At 51.0% G+C, this 16,285-nt stretch overlaps 1 protein-coding gene across 3 annotated transcripts in view; it reads left to right on the plus strand.

Moving 5' to 3' along the window:
- Hm13 (histocompatibility minor 13) overlaps window positions 1-15,936 on the plus strand; it is a 51,071-nt gene extending 35,135 nt beyond the window's left edge. The window contains exons 8-13 of one of the 3 annotated variants that reach the window (XR_192490.3): window positions 468-551; window positions 4,397-4,433; window positions 6,507-6,609; window positions 12,654-12,739; window positions 14,569-14,769; window positions 15,582-15,936. Coding sequence is in view for 2 of the 3 variants with exons in the window: in XM_004630782.3 (XP_004630839.1) it covers window positions 468-551; window positions 4,397-4,433; window positions 6,507-6,609; window positions 12,654-12,739; window positions 14,569-14,715; window positions 15,582-15,681 (557 nt within the window). In the remaining variant the exon portion in view is untranslated. The remainder of the gene's footprint in view (window positions 1-467; window positions 552-4,396; window positions 4,434-6,506; window positions 6,610-12,653; window positions 12,740-14,568; window positions 14,770-15,581) is intronic. The other 2 variants (XM_004630782.3, XM_004630783.3) reach the window with 2 other exon arrangements.
- The last annotated feature ends 349 nt before the right edge of the window (window positions 15,937-16,285 follow it).

The raw sequence follows: 16,285 nt of genomic DNA on the forward strand, positions 1-16,285 counted from the left end.
CCCCAGCACCACATGCCAGCCAGCCCCGCCCCCCTGGTGGGCTGAGCTGGCCACACACACACAAACACACATACACATACACATAAATAAAATAATAAAATTAAAAAAAAAAAAAAAAGCACAAGTGGAGGGAAGTGGAAAACCTTTCATTGTCAGTACCATGTAACTCTTTTCTCTTGTACATGCTGAGCTTTAGGAGCCATCCCATTGAATGAAAGGACAGTATGTAGCTACAGTATAAACTCATGGAGATTAAATGCTGTATGAGTTACTGGTCACAAAAGGCAGTAACCTTAGGCCTGTATGACCCCAACTCCTCCCCATCCTCATCAACTGTGGTTCTGCAGCAGCTCATGATCATCAGCCCCATCCCCCCAGAAGAATGTTTGTGAGTTGCAGCGCAGGGTGTGGCTGGGAGTCTGAGGGACTGGGGTCCGCTGACTCCCCTATCCTGCCTCCTTGCACAGTGGTATTTCCCCAGGATCTGCTGGAGAAGGGCCTTGAAGCGGACAACTTCGCCATGCTGGGACTTGGAGATGTTGTCATTCCAGGTGACTTGGCTGGGAGGGGAGACTGCTGAGTGATGGAAATGGTATTTTCTGGAAGCAGAGGATACTGTGACGCAGTTAGTGTACCCATTGGGAAAGGCAAATAAAAAAGGTCAGCCCAGGGTTGGTTTGGTGAAGAATTCCACCTCAGTATGCATGTGGAGCACCAGTTGTGTGCCATGTCTGGAATGGGCCCCAGACAGACAGCAGTAAGCAAGAGCACCCCCACAGGGCCTCCGGTCTAGGGAGCTATCAGCACCCAGGACTGACAGCTAAACATTCAATGACAAGACTGACACACTGGGGAGAAGCCTGTTCTGTGAGTCTCACACGTGCGTACACACACACAGTCATGCACACCCAGCTTCCCAGTGTTTCTAGGAATTACAAATGCCATAGAACTGCCGTGGTCCCTGCCCTTGTCCTCACCATCATTGTCTCCCCTCCACTACCACCCACCCCACGCTGAGGGCTCAGGGAGAGCACACACCATGTGGCACACTGTGTGTGTGTGTGTGTGTGTGTGTGTGTGTGTGTGTGTGTGTGTGTGTGTGTGTGATCTGAGCAGCAGAGGGACATGGGCACACATGCTTTCTGCACAGGTGCTCTGCCTAGTCCCAACACAGGTGTCACTGTGTGCCTGGCCTTGGATGCCAACAGCCCACACTCCCAAGTGGGGAACCTCAGGCAGCTGAATTGTCTGCAGACCCAGGCACGGTGAGCATAGCAGGGCAGGCTCATTCTCCTAGTCTCAAGCTCAGTCAGGGATTCAAAGAAGAGCTCATTAAAAAATCAAGTCTTGTGCCTACCTGGCAAGTATAAGATCCCGAGTTCAATTCCCTATACGAAAAAGAAAAAGAGCCAGGCATGGTGGTGCACACCTATAATTCCAGCACTCAGGAGGCTGAGGCAGGAGAATACATGAGTTCAAGGCCAGCCTGAACTGCCTGAGACCCTGTTTCAAAACAAAAGGACAAAGAAAAAAAAAGTGAAAAATAAAAGCCAAGTCTTTTCCAACATAGGAAGCAATAGTAATTGTAGTACTCCGGGTTGATGCTTTTGTTCTCAGGATTTGGGCAGGCAAGCAGAGGCCTTCTCTTTTTCCAGGGAGGAAACACACAGAAGCAAAGGCTATGTAGAAATTCACACACTTGGGGCTGGTGAGATGGCTCAGTGGTCTAAAGCACCTACCTAGAACAAGCTAAGCAAAACACAGGGACCGTGGTTCAATCCCCCAGCACCACGTGCCAGCCAGCCCCGCCCCCGGTGGGCTGAGCTGGCCACACACACACACACAAATTAAAAAAAAAAATAAATTCACACACTCAAAACCAGCAGGGCTGGGATTCAGACCAAGTTTGTCTGGCTGGAAAAAGTTGATGCTCTGGAGGTCTAGGGTGCACCTCAGTGATGGAGTGTGTGCTTTGCAGTTAGGTGGCCCTGGCTTCAGTCCCCAGCACTACCGACAACAAAATAAGGTCGCACAGTAGGAACTGCTGTTAGGATAGTAATGATGCTAGGCCAGTTGTAACAGCACCAGTCAGTAGGGACCTCCTGTGCACCAGCAGCCTCCTGATATGGAGGGTGTCAGCTGAGGAAACAGGTTCGGAGGCATGGTTCCACTTGCCTGGAGCATAGGCTTGGTTCCAGATTTCTGTGCTGTGAGGCGAGACCGACTTCCCGGGACCAGGTAGCACTATCAGGTAGAAACAGAGCAACTCCTCTAAAGTACATGCCCACACAGACCCAGTGTCGTTGCTGGATACAGTTCTGCGCTTGAATGCACAGAGCATCCCTGCATATCTACCCCTTCCTATTTCTGGATGTCTCCAAGTCTTCTACAGTCAAAGTAAACACTGGCTGCCTGCACCCTCACAGAACCCCAGGGCAGCGCAGCATTGGTGTGAGGACCTGTTGAGCAGGAAGCTCCGGCAGAACTCTGGCCCCAGGTGACTGGAGAACAGTAATAGAATGCACTTGATTCCAGAAGGGCAGCTGTGGGCCACCCTCTCTGCCCAGCTGCCAAGTATTCACTGAGGACAGGCCCATTTTCCTTTTTGAAGTTAGTCATATGCAACTGAGGAACAGCTTAGGGGCAGTGTGCTCATCTAGCATGCACAAAACTCTTTAAGTATGATACTCGGAAGACAAGTAAGTGCGGTATATATATGGTGTATCCATGTGTGTTACCAGTCGGTGCTTCTGAGATTTGGCCTCTGCTCTATCAGAGCCTGAAGACTGAAAAGGGAGGTACACCCTCAGAGGACATAGTGCGTGGTGTGTATGAGAGTTGGACTATCTATATCTGAGGGACTCTTAGGCTTTGGGAGCATCTGGGGTTGGTTTTGAAGGGTGAACTTTTGTGCAAACGTGCTGTTCCCTCTCCCTGGGAAGTATCACCTTAGAGAAGCCAGCCTTTGTCCCACCCTAGTCCAGTGCATCTTCCATGATCAGGAGGCACCTTTCATAGTTAGAATCATTGTGGAGGACCACCTGGGTGACTGTCCCTGAAAGCAGAGCAGTTGTCTCTATTTTGGCTGAGCCTGGCCTTGTTGCTGTGTATTGATATGTACAGAACTGGCTAGAACTTTTCCTCACCCCTTAATTGGCTTTAGGCAGTACATGTTAGTCCAGCTGAGGTGCTGATAGTCTTTGAAGATGACAGGTGTTTCCCCAGACACTTCCCCCATTCCTCCCATCTAGGACACCAATACACACATACACACACATACACATTTCCTTGTGTAAGCCAGGATGAAGAGCCAGTGCTCCACACTCCTGGAGAAAGAGACTGTGACCTGGAGCTTAAAAGATTATACTTCAGGGCCAGCCAGATAGCTCAGTGGACTAAAGCGCCTGTTTAGGCAGGCCCAGGGACTGGGTGTGATCCCCAGTGTGCTGAGCCTGCCCTCCCCCCGGGACACACTGAGATGGAAACTGAGACTGGGTGTGGTGAGTGCACCTGTAATCCAAGCTCTTGAGGAGCTAAATACAGGTGGATCACTACGAGTCGGATCTGTGTAGTGAGACCCTGTAGACCTAGTACTAAATACATAATACAATTACACATCAGAGCTAAAGCAAGGACCCCAAAACATTAGATAGTATCTCAATTGTGTTTATAGATTACTCTTTCTGCATGTCTTCTCTGCATATGACAGAGGTAAATATTACCTCCTACCTAACCCAGCTCATGGCACTAACCTACTTCCTGCCATTCTCAGTCCCTCATCCTCAAGCCACTCCTTTCTTCATAAATGAATAAAACATGGATTCAGCTATGGGTCAAGGCCTTTGTTCCAGGTAGCCATCATCATGCTGGACTCAGGACCCCTTGGCTCCCAGTAACTACATATGCCTTACGTTCTTTATTCCCACCCTGGGTTGCACTGGAAGTGGAAGATTGGAATTAATTGGACAGGAGTCTAATAACTTCATAGGATTACAAATATAAGCTTCCTGGGCCCCAAGACGAAGACTAGGAAAGACTATAAATCACTGCTTTTGCTAATGTCCCACATCCTGTCCCTTGGGTGGAGCTCAGAGCACTAAATCTGCTTACCCTGTATCATCTGTACTCGGAAGCCCAGTGCTTGGCAGGCCAAGACCCAGTGTGACACAATATGGTGCTGAGGTGCCTGGTCAGGGTGATGCTAGGCCAAAGCAATGTCCCAAGCTTTCCCACTGATGTGAGTGGAGAGCCAGGATTTCTGCTAGCACTTAGCAGCATGGGCCACACCCTGAGCCTAGATGGTTCCTCTGACTGGGAACACCAGGTGGGGGCTAGACCAGGTAGTTCAACAGCTTGTTCTTTTCCTGTCTCCACTAACCCAGCTCTCTCCCCACAGGGATCTTCATTGCCTTGCTGTTGCGCTTTGACATCAGGTAAGCAAGTGAGGCACTGCCCTAGCAGGGCTTCTCCAGCAACTTTTCAGTTCCTCAGAAGAGCTGCCTAAGGGACCAGACCCTCCACCCTCACAGCAGCCAGAGCTGCCTATCTGATCTCATCTGCATTCAGAAGGGCTGAGTGTTCCAACGCCTGTGGGCAAAAAATGTTGAGAGTCAGAGGCAAGAGATGGAATTTCAGGAAGACCTGGTGATGCTTGCAGTACTCTCTGGACCCTGGTCAAGTGACTTGGCCCTTCTAAACTTTGGGTTTCTCATCCTTAAGCCCATGGCCAGCAGGGACATTTGGCATTACAGGGACATTTGCGGAGAGTGGGCTGAGTACAGCAGAGCCCTGGCCAGGGTCAGCTCTGTACCTGCTCTTCTTTGCTCAGAACTTTTTGATCTATTGTAAAAAGGGACCACAAATGAGAGGAAGTCGGCTTAGGTCACATGGCTATGCACCCTTTTTTAATGTGTTGTCCTTTCTACCAGAACTTTTTGTGGGATTGTGCTCAATTTTGACGTGGTTTATGAACTTTTTCTTGCCTAATAATTGCAGAAACAGTGTAGTATTGAGAGTGATAATAAGGAGGGCCGGCCAGAAGCTCAGTGGATTAAAGCGCCTGCAAACAGGCGCAAGGACCAGGGGTTTGATCCCCGGGCCTGCTATGGTAGCGTGTGCCTGTAATCCCAGCTCTTGCGAGGCTGTAAACAGGCAGGTCACTACAAGTCCGATTTAGTAGTGAGATCCTGAACACCCTGTAGACCCTTCTCTAAAATACAAAAAAAAAAAAGTAATAATCAGGATCTCAGTACTGATGTCACTGAAGTCCAGCTTAGGGGTTGGGATGTACAGCATGTTCCCCTAGTGGTAGTGCATGCACAAAGCCCAGATTCCATGGCCAGCGCCTCAGAAAGAAATGCAGTCTACATGGGAAGCACTTTTCCCCACCTAAAGACCTTTTGCTTATTTGCATAGTGCCAGTTTGTGTGTCACACACTGGCCTACAGACAGCCTTTGAAAGTCCTGACCATTGTAAGTAGAGGTACATCTATTGGAACCAGCCAGCTCTACTCCTGGCTCTTGGCCTATTAAGACAAAACCCACAAAAAGTCCCCAGGCTTTTTGGCTGCAGGCAGATGTAGCTGCCAGGCCCCAAAGACAAAATTTCCTGATGGGGCTCACAGTACGAGCCCCTTGAAGTGATTGTGGAATCCATGCCCTGCTCCCAAAGTGATGTGGCTGCATCTGAGCTGTCACAAGAGTACAGTTTGGAGGCTTGGAAGCAGCCATGCATGGAGAGGAGGAGGTTAAAAGTAGTCATTCATCATGTGTAGTGGGCACTGCTTCTGTGGGCAGAGGTACACAGTGGTGTGGGTGTCATTGTAAGGGAACTCAGGTCATGGCAGTGCTAGCTTGCTGATCTGGAGTAAATCACCTCTGGGAAGCCACAGGCATGTGACTGGTATCCATTTAGTGCTCGTGTAGGCTACTGAACTGCTACAGCCACTGCACTTAAAGGAATAACCTAGTACAAAGTTCCTGAGTTCAATCCCCGGTTCTGCCAAAAAAAAAAAAAAAGAATAACCTGCCAGTTTCTGTCTTCCTGTTTCTCAAAGCATGCTCAACTCCTATCCAGTTCACTTCAGTCCCTGAGCCTTTCCTAGACATATTCCATACTACTTTCTGTGGGGGTGCTTTTGTTCTTAAACACACACACACACACACACACACACACACACGTGCATGTGTGTGTGCATGCATGCTTTCCAGATGATTTTTATGCTGGCCAGAGTTACACAGCCTCTGTTCTGATTATATCACTTGATATGCACAGGGACCCACGAGGTGGACTTGGATTCCCATCTTGCAGATGAGTAAACTGAAGTTAAGATGAAGAAGGTGACAGGTCCAGAGTCAAGGCTGGGGCACTAGCAGAGCTTATTCCCATCCAACCCTCAGCTCAGCACACTCCTTCACCCCGCCTCTCCCTGTAGGCTCTTCCTGCTCCCTTCTTAGGAGGCTGCCCCACATCTAACCCTCCTCTTTCCCCCCATTCCACCCTGCAGCTTAAAGAAGAACACCCATACCTACTTCTACACCAGCTTCGCAGCCTACATCTTCGGTCTGGGCCTTACCATCTTCATCATGCACATCTTCAAACATGCCCAGGTGAGCAGGACATCCTTGGTGTGTCAGGAAGGCTTCACCACAGAAGACAGTGTCATACGCACAAGTGGTACAGAGGCAGCTGCTCCCCTTAGTATCAGAGCAGCCATTTCTGATTTTCCTGCCTTTCCCTTGACATTACATGGTGGCTTCCAGTGCTCCAGGTGACATAGGCACATTAGAAGTAAGAAGAAGGAAAAAAAAAAAAGAAGAAGAAGAAGAAAGAGAAAAGGGCTGGGGATATGGCTCAGTGGTAGAGTGCTCGCCTAGTGTGTACAAGGCTGAGTTCAATCCCCAGTACCACAGAAAGGAAAAAAAAAAAAAGAGAAGCACAGCAGTAATTGTTATCCCTTTATTGAGAATGTGGGAACTTTCCCAGAACCTTCTCAGCATGCTTTTTTTTTTTTTTTTTTGGGGGGGGGGGGAATCAGGGATTGAACTCAGACTCTTGTGCTTGCCAGGAAGCACTTATTCCACTGAGCCTTCTCCCCAGCCCCTCTCAGCATGCTTTTACCCACATCTGGAGGCCAGGTAGGTCAGGATCACCTGGCCACCTGGGTAGAGAAGAGGTTGGGCTTCCAGACTCAGTAGTGAGGACAGGTGGAGAGGGCAAGCTGGGTATTGAGTGTTTCAGCCCAGCATCCCGCACAAGCAATGAAGGACCAGGGAAATGGCTCAGTAGAATAAGCGCTTGCCTGGCAAGTGTTCAACCTGAGTTCAACCCCCAGTTCCAAAAAAAAAAAAAAAAAGGAATTCCACACAAGCAATAAGAATATTAGGGCCTCCCCTTTCCTCCCCTGTATGGCCCAGCAGGCCAAGGCCCTGCTATCTGGGGCTGGGTCTCCAGCTGCTGTGACTGCATCTCATGAGGGCTGGGAGTCAGCATGGCCAGTAGAGGGCAGCAGAGAAGACAGGCTCAGCTCCTTGCTGGAGGTGGTGCCCCATGCCCAGAGCCAGGTTCTGCCCACAAAGGTTGCCATGAGAAGAGGAACCTTGAAGCTCAGCCACACAGCAAGTGTGACCAAGTCTGGGTCAGCATGGAGACCACACTTAGGCATGGGAAACACAATGTGGGGTGGCGGAAGCTCCATCCACTCGGAGCATCTGGGCAGGTGGTCCAAGTGACAGTTTTCCTCATTTGTTAATAAAAACAGGAAAGGACCCATGCTGCAGCCCCAACTGCTCAGGAGGTTGAGGCAGAAGGATTGTGTGTTCAATCCCGGCCTGGACAACTTAGCAAGATCCTGTCTCAAAAAGCACTGGATGTGGCTTGGAGGGTCAGGGGTTAAAGCTGGATGTGATAGTACATGCCTATAATCTAAAACGGCCTAGGATCCTGAGTCAGGAAGATCCTAAATTCATACTTAGTCTGGACAGTTCAGCAACTTAGACCCTGTCTCAAATTCTCAAAAAAAAAAAATTTTTTTTTTTTTTTTCCTGGAACTGGGGATTGAACTCAGGCCCTTGCGCTTGCCAGGGAAGCGCTTATTCCACTGAGCCATCTCCCCAGCCCCAAATTCTCAAAATTTAAAAAAATTTTTTTTTGTTGTTAAAGGGTAGAGTAAATAACAGCCATTTTGGGGTGATTAGGAAAGGAATTAATAAATTAATAATGTTAATAATTAATAAAAGGAATTAATATAAGTACTCTGAATGAGGCCTGACCCAGTGAGCATTACCTGTCCTTAGGGTACACACCCCTCCCATAAAGTTTTGCTTTCTGTGGTTTTGGTTACCCACAACCCAGGTTTTTTTATTTTCTCTTGTTTGCTGGGAGGAAAGGGCTGTCACTATGTAATTCAGACTGGCTTTGGATTCCGTGTAAGCCCACACTGGCCTCCAACTGTGCTTCTCCAGCCTCAGTTTCCTGAGTGCTAGGATTATAGGCACACACCACCACAACCCAGAAATACTACCTGTAAGATTCTAAGGGGCCAGGGAGATAGCTCAGTAGAACAAGTGCTTGCCTGGCAAGCACAAAGTCCTGAATTCAATCCCCGGTACAATAAATAAATAAATTAAGGTAAGATTCTAGAACTAAACAATTCATATTGAATGCTAGTTGAGTATCATGGAGAAGCTTCTCACTGTCCACATAAACCGCTGCTGTGCTCAGCACAGCTGCCCTATGTGCACTGCTGGCTCAGTAGTCACTTTTTTGGGGGGAGGGGTGCCAGGGATTGAACTGAGGACATTGTGCTTGCCAGGCAGGTAAGTATGCCACTGAGCTACCCCCCAGCCAATGCTGTGGCCACTTTGTAGTCCTTGTGTTATGCAGGGCTCAGTATCATCATGATGCCTGGCATCTGTCGGGGGAAGGAGTGGGGCTGCTTAGCAAAATCCCCAGGGCCCAGCACAGAGGAGATGTCTTTGTGTTTATTGTTGTTTTTTGAGCCAGGGTCCCTGTGCAGTTCAGACTGGCTTTGAACTTGCTTTGTAACTCAGGCTAGCCAGGCATGTACCATCATATCTAATCTCTTTGTGTTTCTTTTGTTATGTTTATTTTGCTACTGGGAATTAAACCTAGAGCCTTTACAGTGGGCTGCATCCCCAGCCCTTTTTTTGTTTTGGGGTTTTTTTTTTTTGGCAAAAATGGGGATTGAACTCAGGCCTTTGCACTTGCCAGGGAAGCGCTTATTCTACTTAGCCATCTCCCCAGACTCCCAACCCTTTTTTTGGACAGCATCTCACTAAGTTGCCCAGACAGGTCCAGTCCTCCTGCCTTCGCACCCTGGAGTACCGGGATTACAGCGTATGCCACCATGCCCAGTGAGGAGCTTCCTTTAATCACAAGAGGCAGGATATACACAGTGCCTGCTGGCGAGCACAAGGTCCTGTATCTTATTCCTAGTACAAAAAAAATTAAAAATTAATCATGAGAGCTAGGTGTGGTGACACATGCCTGTAATCCCAGCACTTGAGGCTGAGGTGAAAGGGTCACAAATTGGAGGCCAGCCTGAACTGTATAGCAAGACCTTGTCTCAAAAACAGAAAATATACACTGAGGCAAAAATAGCATGAGAGCTGTTTGTTTTTTTGCCCTATGCCACATAAACCTTGACAGAACATCCAGGCACCCTCACCCGTAGATAGGAAAGCCAAAATCCCTCACAGAACCACCTCTCTGTTCTGCTGGTAGCACCCTGGGGCTGCGCCATTGGAATGTGCTATGAATTTGGCAAGGAAGACATAGAGTTCCTGGATTGAAGAACTACAGTTGTAGGGCCAGGAGGCGTCTGCAGCCCAGAGCCTTTCTCCAGGCAGCCGCCAGGTGGCAGGCTCGCCTTTGTGGCTCCACTTGGAGGATCCCATTCCCAGCTCTAGGCATGGCCTGCAGTGAGCAGGAGAGATGGGTAGTGCTGTCCTTTGTGGGGCACTGCAGTCTTGGGAGAAAATGAAACTTCGGTAGGGCACACAGCAATTCAGGATGGACCCTGCTAGTCCTCAGCAGCCCTACTGGGCCTCACTGAAATTCCTCTTCCAGGAAGGGACCCACTTATGAAGGTCCCAGTGTCGTTACCGTTCCAGTAACCTCTGTGCTCTGTCTCAGCCTCTTTCAGGAACTGCTCCAAGCCAGGCCCCTTGCAGTAGCCCTTAAAAATGACCAAGGAGCCAAGTATCGTGGTGCACACCAGGAATATCAGCACTCAAAAGGCTGAGACTGGAGGGTCACTACAAGTTTGAGGCCAGCCTGGGCTACATAATGAGGTGTTTTGTGTTTTTTGGGTTTTTTGGTTATTTTTTGTTGTTTTGTTTTGTGTTGTTTTGTTTTGTTTGCGGAACTAGGGGTTGAACTCAGGCCTTTGCACTTGCCAGGCAAGCACTTGTTCTTACTGAGCCATCTCCCCAGCCCCCTTACATAATAAGTTCAAAGCAAGCCTGAATGACATAGTTAAGACTGTCTCAAAAAAGAGAAAAGAGGGGCTGGGGAGATAGCTCAGTTGAATAAGTGCCTGCCTGGCAAGCACCAGGGCCTGAGTTCAATCCCCGGCTCCACCAAAAAAAAAAAAAAAGAGAGAGAGAGAGAGAGAGAAAAGGGCTGGAGAGATGCCTCAGTAGAATAAATAAGCGCTTCCCTGGCAAGCTCAAGGGCCTGAGTTCAATCCCCAGTTCCACCAAAAAAAGGTGGGGGGAAGATTATCATGATTTTCTCATGATAGTTCACCCTGCTTCTCCCAGGTGGTGATTTTATCAGTTTTAAAAAGAATAACTGCGGGGCATGGTAGTGCATGCCTATAATCCCAGCACTCAGGAGACAGAGGCAGAAGATGTAAAGCAAAGCTGGGTCTGGGTCCTGACCAAGTGCACAATTTGTGGGCAGGTTCTTCTCCCTGGGGTCCTGTTTCTTCATCTGTTAAATGAGCCTGAAGGGATCTGGGGGGTCCCTGGCTGGAGGTTGGACCTAGACCATTGCTAGGCAAATGTTCTACCACTGAGCTATACCCAGCTCAGCCCCTTTTTCTAGCTTCTTCATTGGAAGTCTTAAATTGTATATATTCAAGTTTTTCCTTAAGAGTTATACATTTTCCTTCAAGTTCTATTTTGGCCCCTTCTCATAAGTTTTGGTATGGGTCTTTATTTTGTTTTTTGTTTTTTGTTTTCTAGTACTAGGGATAGAACCCAAGACCTTCCCAGTGGCTACATACATCTCCAGTCCTTGTTTTGTTTTGTTTTAAGATAAGGACTTATTAGGTCACTGAGTTACCCAGGCTGGAGTCAAAGTTGCCATCCTCTTGTCTCAGCCTCCCAGTTGCTGCAATTACAGGCCCTCATCACCACACCCAGCTTTGTTATGTGGTGGTGGTGATGATGGTGGTGGTGGTGACGGTGGTGGTAGTGACGGTGGTGGTGGTGACGGTGGTGGTGGTGACGGTGGTGGTGGTGGTGGTGGTGGTGGTGGTGGTGGTGGTTTGTGTTTTATTCTTTTAACCTAAAGCCTAGTGGTGGTGGTGAACCTGTACTCCATATGCCGAAGCAGGCTACTTGGTACCACTAAAAGCTCTAGCCGGGGCCAGGGAGATGGCTTGGGGCCGGGGAGATGGCTCAGTGGAATAAGTGCTTCCCTGGCAAGAGCAAGGGCCTGAGTTCAATCCCTGGTTCCAAAATAAATGAATGAATGAATGAATGCATGCATGCATGCTCTAGCCATCACTGATCTAGAGCACAGCAGAGACCCAGTGCCAATGGGAGAAGCACAGCTGCTCAGGGTCAAATCTTAGACACCCTGTATGACCTCGGACAGGTTAGTTCCCCTCTGCAGGCTTCAGTGTTATCATCTGTAGAACCCAGATCCTAATATTTTGGGCAATACTATGTGCAGTAATAATCTTTATAAAGTGGTGTGGTTCACCCAGGTAAGTGCCAAATAATGATCTAAAGATCAGGCCTTAGGACCAGTTTAGGAAAGCTGGATGTGTGCTCTGGCCACAGGCTGGCTTCGAGCTAAGAGCAGCGTCTCTTCCTCCTCCCCCTCCCCCGGTGGTCACTTGGTGAGGGCCCGTGAAGAAGCAGTCTTGCAGTATTTCTACCAACACTCTCCGGCTGCTGGGCAGCAGTGAGAAAGACAGCTGGGCCCTGCCCTGATTGTGCATGCTGCCCCCCAGCCTGCACTGGTGCAGGAGTATCCCTTTTGAGCTGCTGGGAATGCTGGGAGCTGGTTAGGGGGCATTAGAAGCCAATGGAGGATCTCCTACCCTTCTGCAGGCCTTAGGGCATCCTGCCCCACCCTAGGCCACAGGCCTCTGGGAATAGGGCCGCCTGCAGCCTACACTAGTGAGTCTGGTGTCCAGGTGACTCAAGCACTGCAGTCAGAGTCCTAGGAACCCTGGAGCCTGTGAAGCCTTGGGTTTGGGGTTTCTGTGCTCCCTGCCTGGAACGAGAGCTCAGGTCTGGAAACCAGGTACCCTGGGCTCTTACCAGCCCTGAGCTGCTCTGTGAACTGGGCCAGGGATGCTCTGCACTCAAGCCCAGGACAGGTGGGGGTGGCGGGGGTGTCCTGAGCAGGTGCCTTGCCTCTTACTGCCTTACCAGCCTCTGTCCTCCCACAGCCTGCCCTCCTGTACCTGGTTCCCGCCTGCATCGGCTTTCCCGTCCTGGTAGCCCTGGCCAAGGGAGAAGTGACAGAGATGTTCAGGTAAAGCAGGACAGGGCAGATGCACATGTGGGCCAGGTGCACCTGCGGACAGCCAGCAGAGCCTGCAGAGTGTTTGTAGACATCTAGAGGCCATCATCCTGCCACCTGTGCCACCCCTTGCCCTCTGCCAGCACCTGGTTCCTGGCCTGTGTACACTGGTAGGAACCTTTCTCTGGGCCAGAAACCTGAGGAGGGCAGAGCTGGGGGCTCCCACAGCCCCACCCTGCATGCCAGCTGGGCCTTCAGAAAGGAAAGGCTGGTGTGGGTTGCTCTAAAGGTGCCCTGCTCCTGGCCCTGGGGTCTGCCCACAGGTGACTGAGGCATGTCCGTGCCCTCTCCCAGTACCGCGCTCACTGTGAGAGAGAGGATGGGGATATAGGGAGGAAGGTGCCCTCGAAAAGCACATGGCAGGGCTGAGGCAATAGCTCAGTGGCTTAAGCACCTGCCTGGCAAGCACAAGGTCCTGAGTTAATCCCTGGTACCAATTTAAAAGAAAAAAAGGTGCATGGCAGTCCCTGCTCAGCCACCTTCGAGCTGTAACCATGGCTCAGTGCTTTCTCCGCGTGTTTGCTTCAGTCCGAACACTGTCTCCACAGCTGCCAAGCCTTGTGCACAGTCCCACCCCTCCCCCAAGGCCTGCGTGACTCCAGCAGGTGTCTATTCCCTACCACTACCAGCCCCACCCGCCTGCCAGGGACCTAGAAATAGCTGCCAACTGCGATTAGAGCTGCCCACTCAGGGGCCTTCCTCCAAGCACCACCTGCCTAGCCTCCAAGTTGCCCCTCAAGCATCTGCCAGGGCCTCCCGTACACCTGGCTGCCCACGGGGCAGCCTGTGACTCACCCTTCCCCGACCTGCCTCTGCTCTCCCTGTCCTGCTAGAGTCCCAGCTCCAGCTTGCCACCCCATAGCCCAGCCTGGAAAAGCCATGTCATCTCTAAGGCAGGTGAGGTACAGGGTGAACTTGAGGACAGGTCTGGGGTAACTCTGGGAGTGGGCATGGCACCTGTCCCTGAGCTCAGCACCTGTCTTCACCCTCCCTCTGGCTCATGCTGCCCTACTACTGGGGGTAAACACTTCAGTCAGGACACTAGATGCCCCCATTCCACAGGGTGGGGGGTGCTTGACTTCCCTAAATGCTATGGTGCACAAGCTCCTTGCCCCCAGCCCCACCCAGGGCACCTTAGGTAAAGGTGAAAAGGCATGTGATCTCTTTCTCTCTCCTGTGTCCTCTCTCCCTGATTCTCCACCTTACCTTTTGCTTTATTTTCTCTTCCTGGCATTCTCCTTTTTGTAAATTCACTCTCAATTATTTTTGAATGAATAACACATTCACCTTGTTCAAAATTCTATGAAAAGGAGAGCACCTTTGAGCCCCGCCCTGGAGAGACCTGCTCTTACAGACGCTGGGAGCCGCCTCTGCTGCAACTCACACAGTCTCATGCTGAGGGTCTGTTGAGCCCTCTGCTGCTTGGGTTTCTGTGGGCTTTTTATAGGGCTGGGGATCAAACCCAGGGAGGGCATCACAGAGCTAACCACATACTCTACCTGAGCCACGCCCCAGCCCTTCCTTTATCTACAGACTGCTGTCTTGGAGATGCCCTGCAGTAGCCATGCGCACCCAGGGCATCTTTCTGTCTTGCCCGGCTGCATAATCATGTGTGGAGCTACATCTTTTTTCCAAATAATCCTGGATCATTTCCACATTGTCTGAAAATGCAGAGCTAGATAAAGTGCTATGCTCCCTACTTCTGGGGAAGGAAGCCTCTGTCCTCCTTTGGTCTTTCCCTCTCCATCTCTGTTCTGCCTCTGTCTCTGTCTCTCACACAGCTACGAGTCCTCAGCGGAAATCCTGCCTCACACCCCGAGGCTCACCCACTTCCCCACAGTCTCGGGCTCCCCTGCCAGCCTGGCCGACTCCATGCAGCAGAAGCTAGCCGGGCCTCGTCGCCGGCGCCCGCAGAATCCCAGCACCATGTAATGCCCAGTGGGTGCCTGCCTGCCCGCTCCCCCCACTGCCCTGGGCCCAAGGTAGGGCAGATGCTTACTCCAGGAAGGGCAGGGAGCATCACCAGGGTAGGCGGCAGGAGGCAGCACCCCCAGCACCAGTGCTTGCTGTCCCCAGCACCCATACACAAGGAGCAGTGCTGCCTCAGAGCCCCAGTGGTCCCCAGTGACATGGGGCTCCGAGGAGGGTGGGCATGAGGGGCTGTTCCCTGTGTGTGTGCAGCCCTAGGCAAGGCGCTTCTTTCCAAGCCTTCATGTGTAGGTGGGCATAGTGCTGCCTCAGGTTGATCTAGTGAGCAAATGCAGGTCTTGGTGTGAACACAGTTGCTCAAAAAATAAGTGAAGGGCCAGGGAGACAGCTCAGTGGCATAAAACACCTGATGGCATGCGCAGGGTCCCAAGGTCAATCCCCAGTACCACTAAATAAATAATAAATGAACAGATAAGTAAGTGAAGCCCATGGGAAGAGCCAGGTGTCTTATCTCCAGCAGCGCTGTGCTACTTGCCAGCAGATCATAACTCTTGTCCACGTTCCTGGCCTGGGCAGCACTGTCTGACACCTGCCATGTGCCGTGGGTGCAGCCCATCTCCCAGAGCCTCGTCCTGGCTGCCTTTTTCCCATTCTCCAGCAGAAAGTTCAGGAAACAAGGTTGATCCACACAGACCCAGGCCAGCCTCTCCCAGGTGCTGCTGCCCTGACTGCCTCGGCATATCGAGCACAGGAGGCAGGGGCAGCGTGCCTCATACATCCAGAGCCTTGTGGGGTTATCAGGCATGGGAGCAGATTGTGTGTCTTCTCCTCTAAGTGTGTTTTTGTTGTTTTCTTTTCTGATCAGTTATGAGGAATCCAATCCTAAAGACGCAGCAGCAGTGACAGAGTCCAAAGAAGCAACAGAAGTGTCAGCATCGAAGGGTCTGGAGAAGAAGGAGAAATGAGGCAGCTGGGCCTGGCGCTGAGACTGACCAGAGGGCAAGAAGCTGCTGGCTGCTCCGCCCCCAGCTGGGGATGGCCAGCAGGATCCCTCCATGGCCTCTCTGTTGCCCTCTTGCCGGTCTCCTTAGCCCTGCAGCAAAGGAGCCCCCAGCTCCTTCCTTTCCCAGGAGCCAGGTGTGGCACTGGGTGTGATTTTTAGATTTTTGTATTGTGGACAGACTTTGCCTCATATTAAAAACTCATCCCATGGCTGGCCATGCTGCTGTGCTCCTGGAGCCTGGAAGGCTTTCCTGCATATGCACCCCAGGTCTTATGCCATATTTGTTAGGTCCCAGCTGCCCACCCAGCAACTTGTGTGGCTCCCTTCCTGGGTAGACATAATGGTGCCAGGCCAGCTCACCCCCAAGAATGCACGGTGGCCACCAGCACCCCACGGGCTGTCTTCCCCAGCATCCAGCACTGGGAGGCAGTAAGGGTACTGGGCTGGCAGGTGCTCACTGTGCCCCACTTCCCTCACATGAGATAGGGAGAATACCAGAGGGCTGGCCTTGTCCAGCAGCTCCCCTGATCCCAGGGCTCTTCTCGCTTCAGCTGGAGAGGTCCTGG

The sequence above is a fragment of the Octodon degus genome, unplaced genomic scaffold, assembly GCF_000260255.1.
Source record: "Octodon degus isolate 3935 unplaced genomic scaffold, OctDeg1.0 scaffold00037, whole genome shotgun sequence".
NCBI classification, from domain to species: Eukaryota; Metazoa; Chordata; class Mammalia; order Rodentia; family Octodontidae; genus Octodon; species Octodon degus.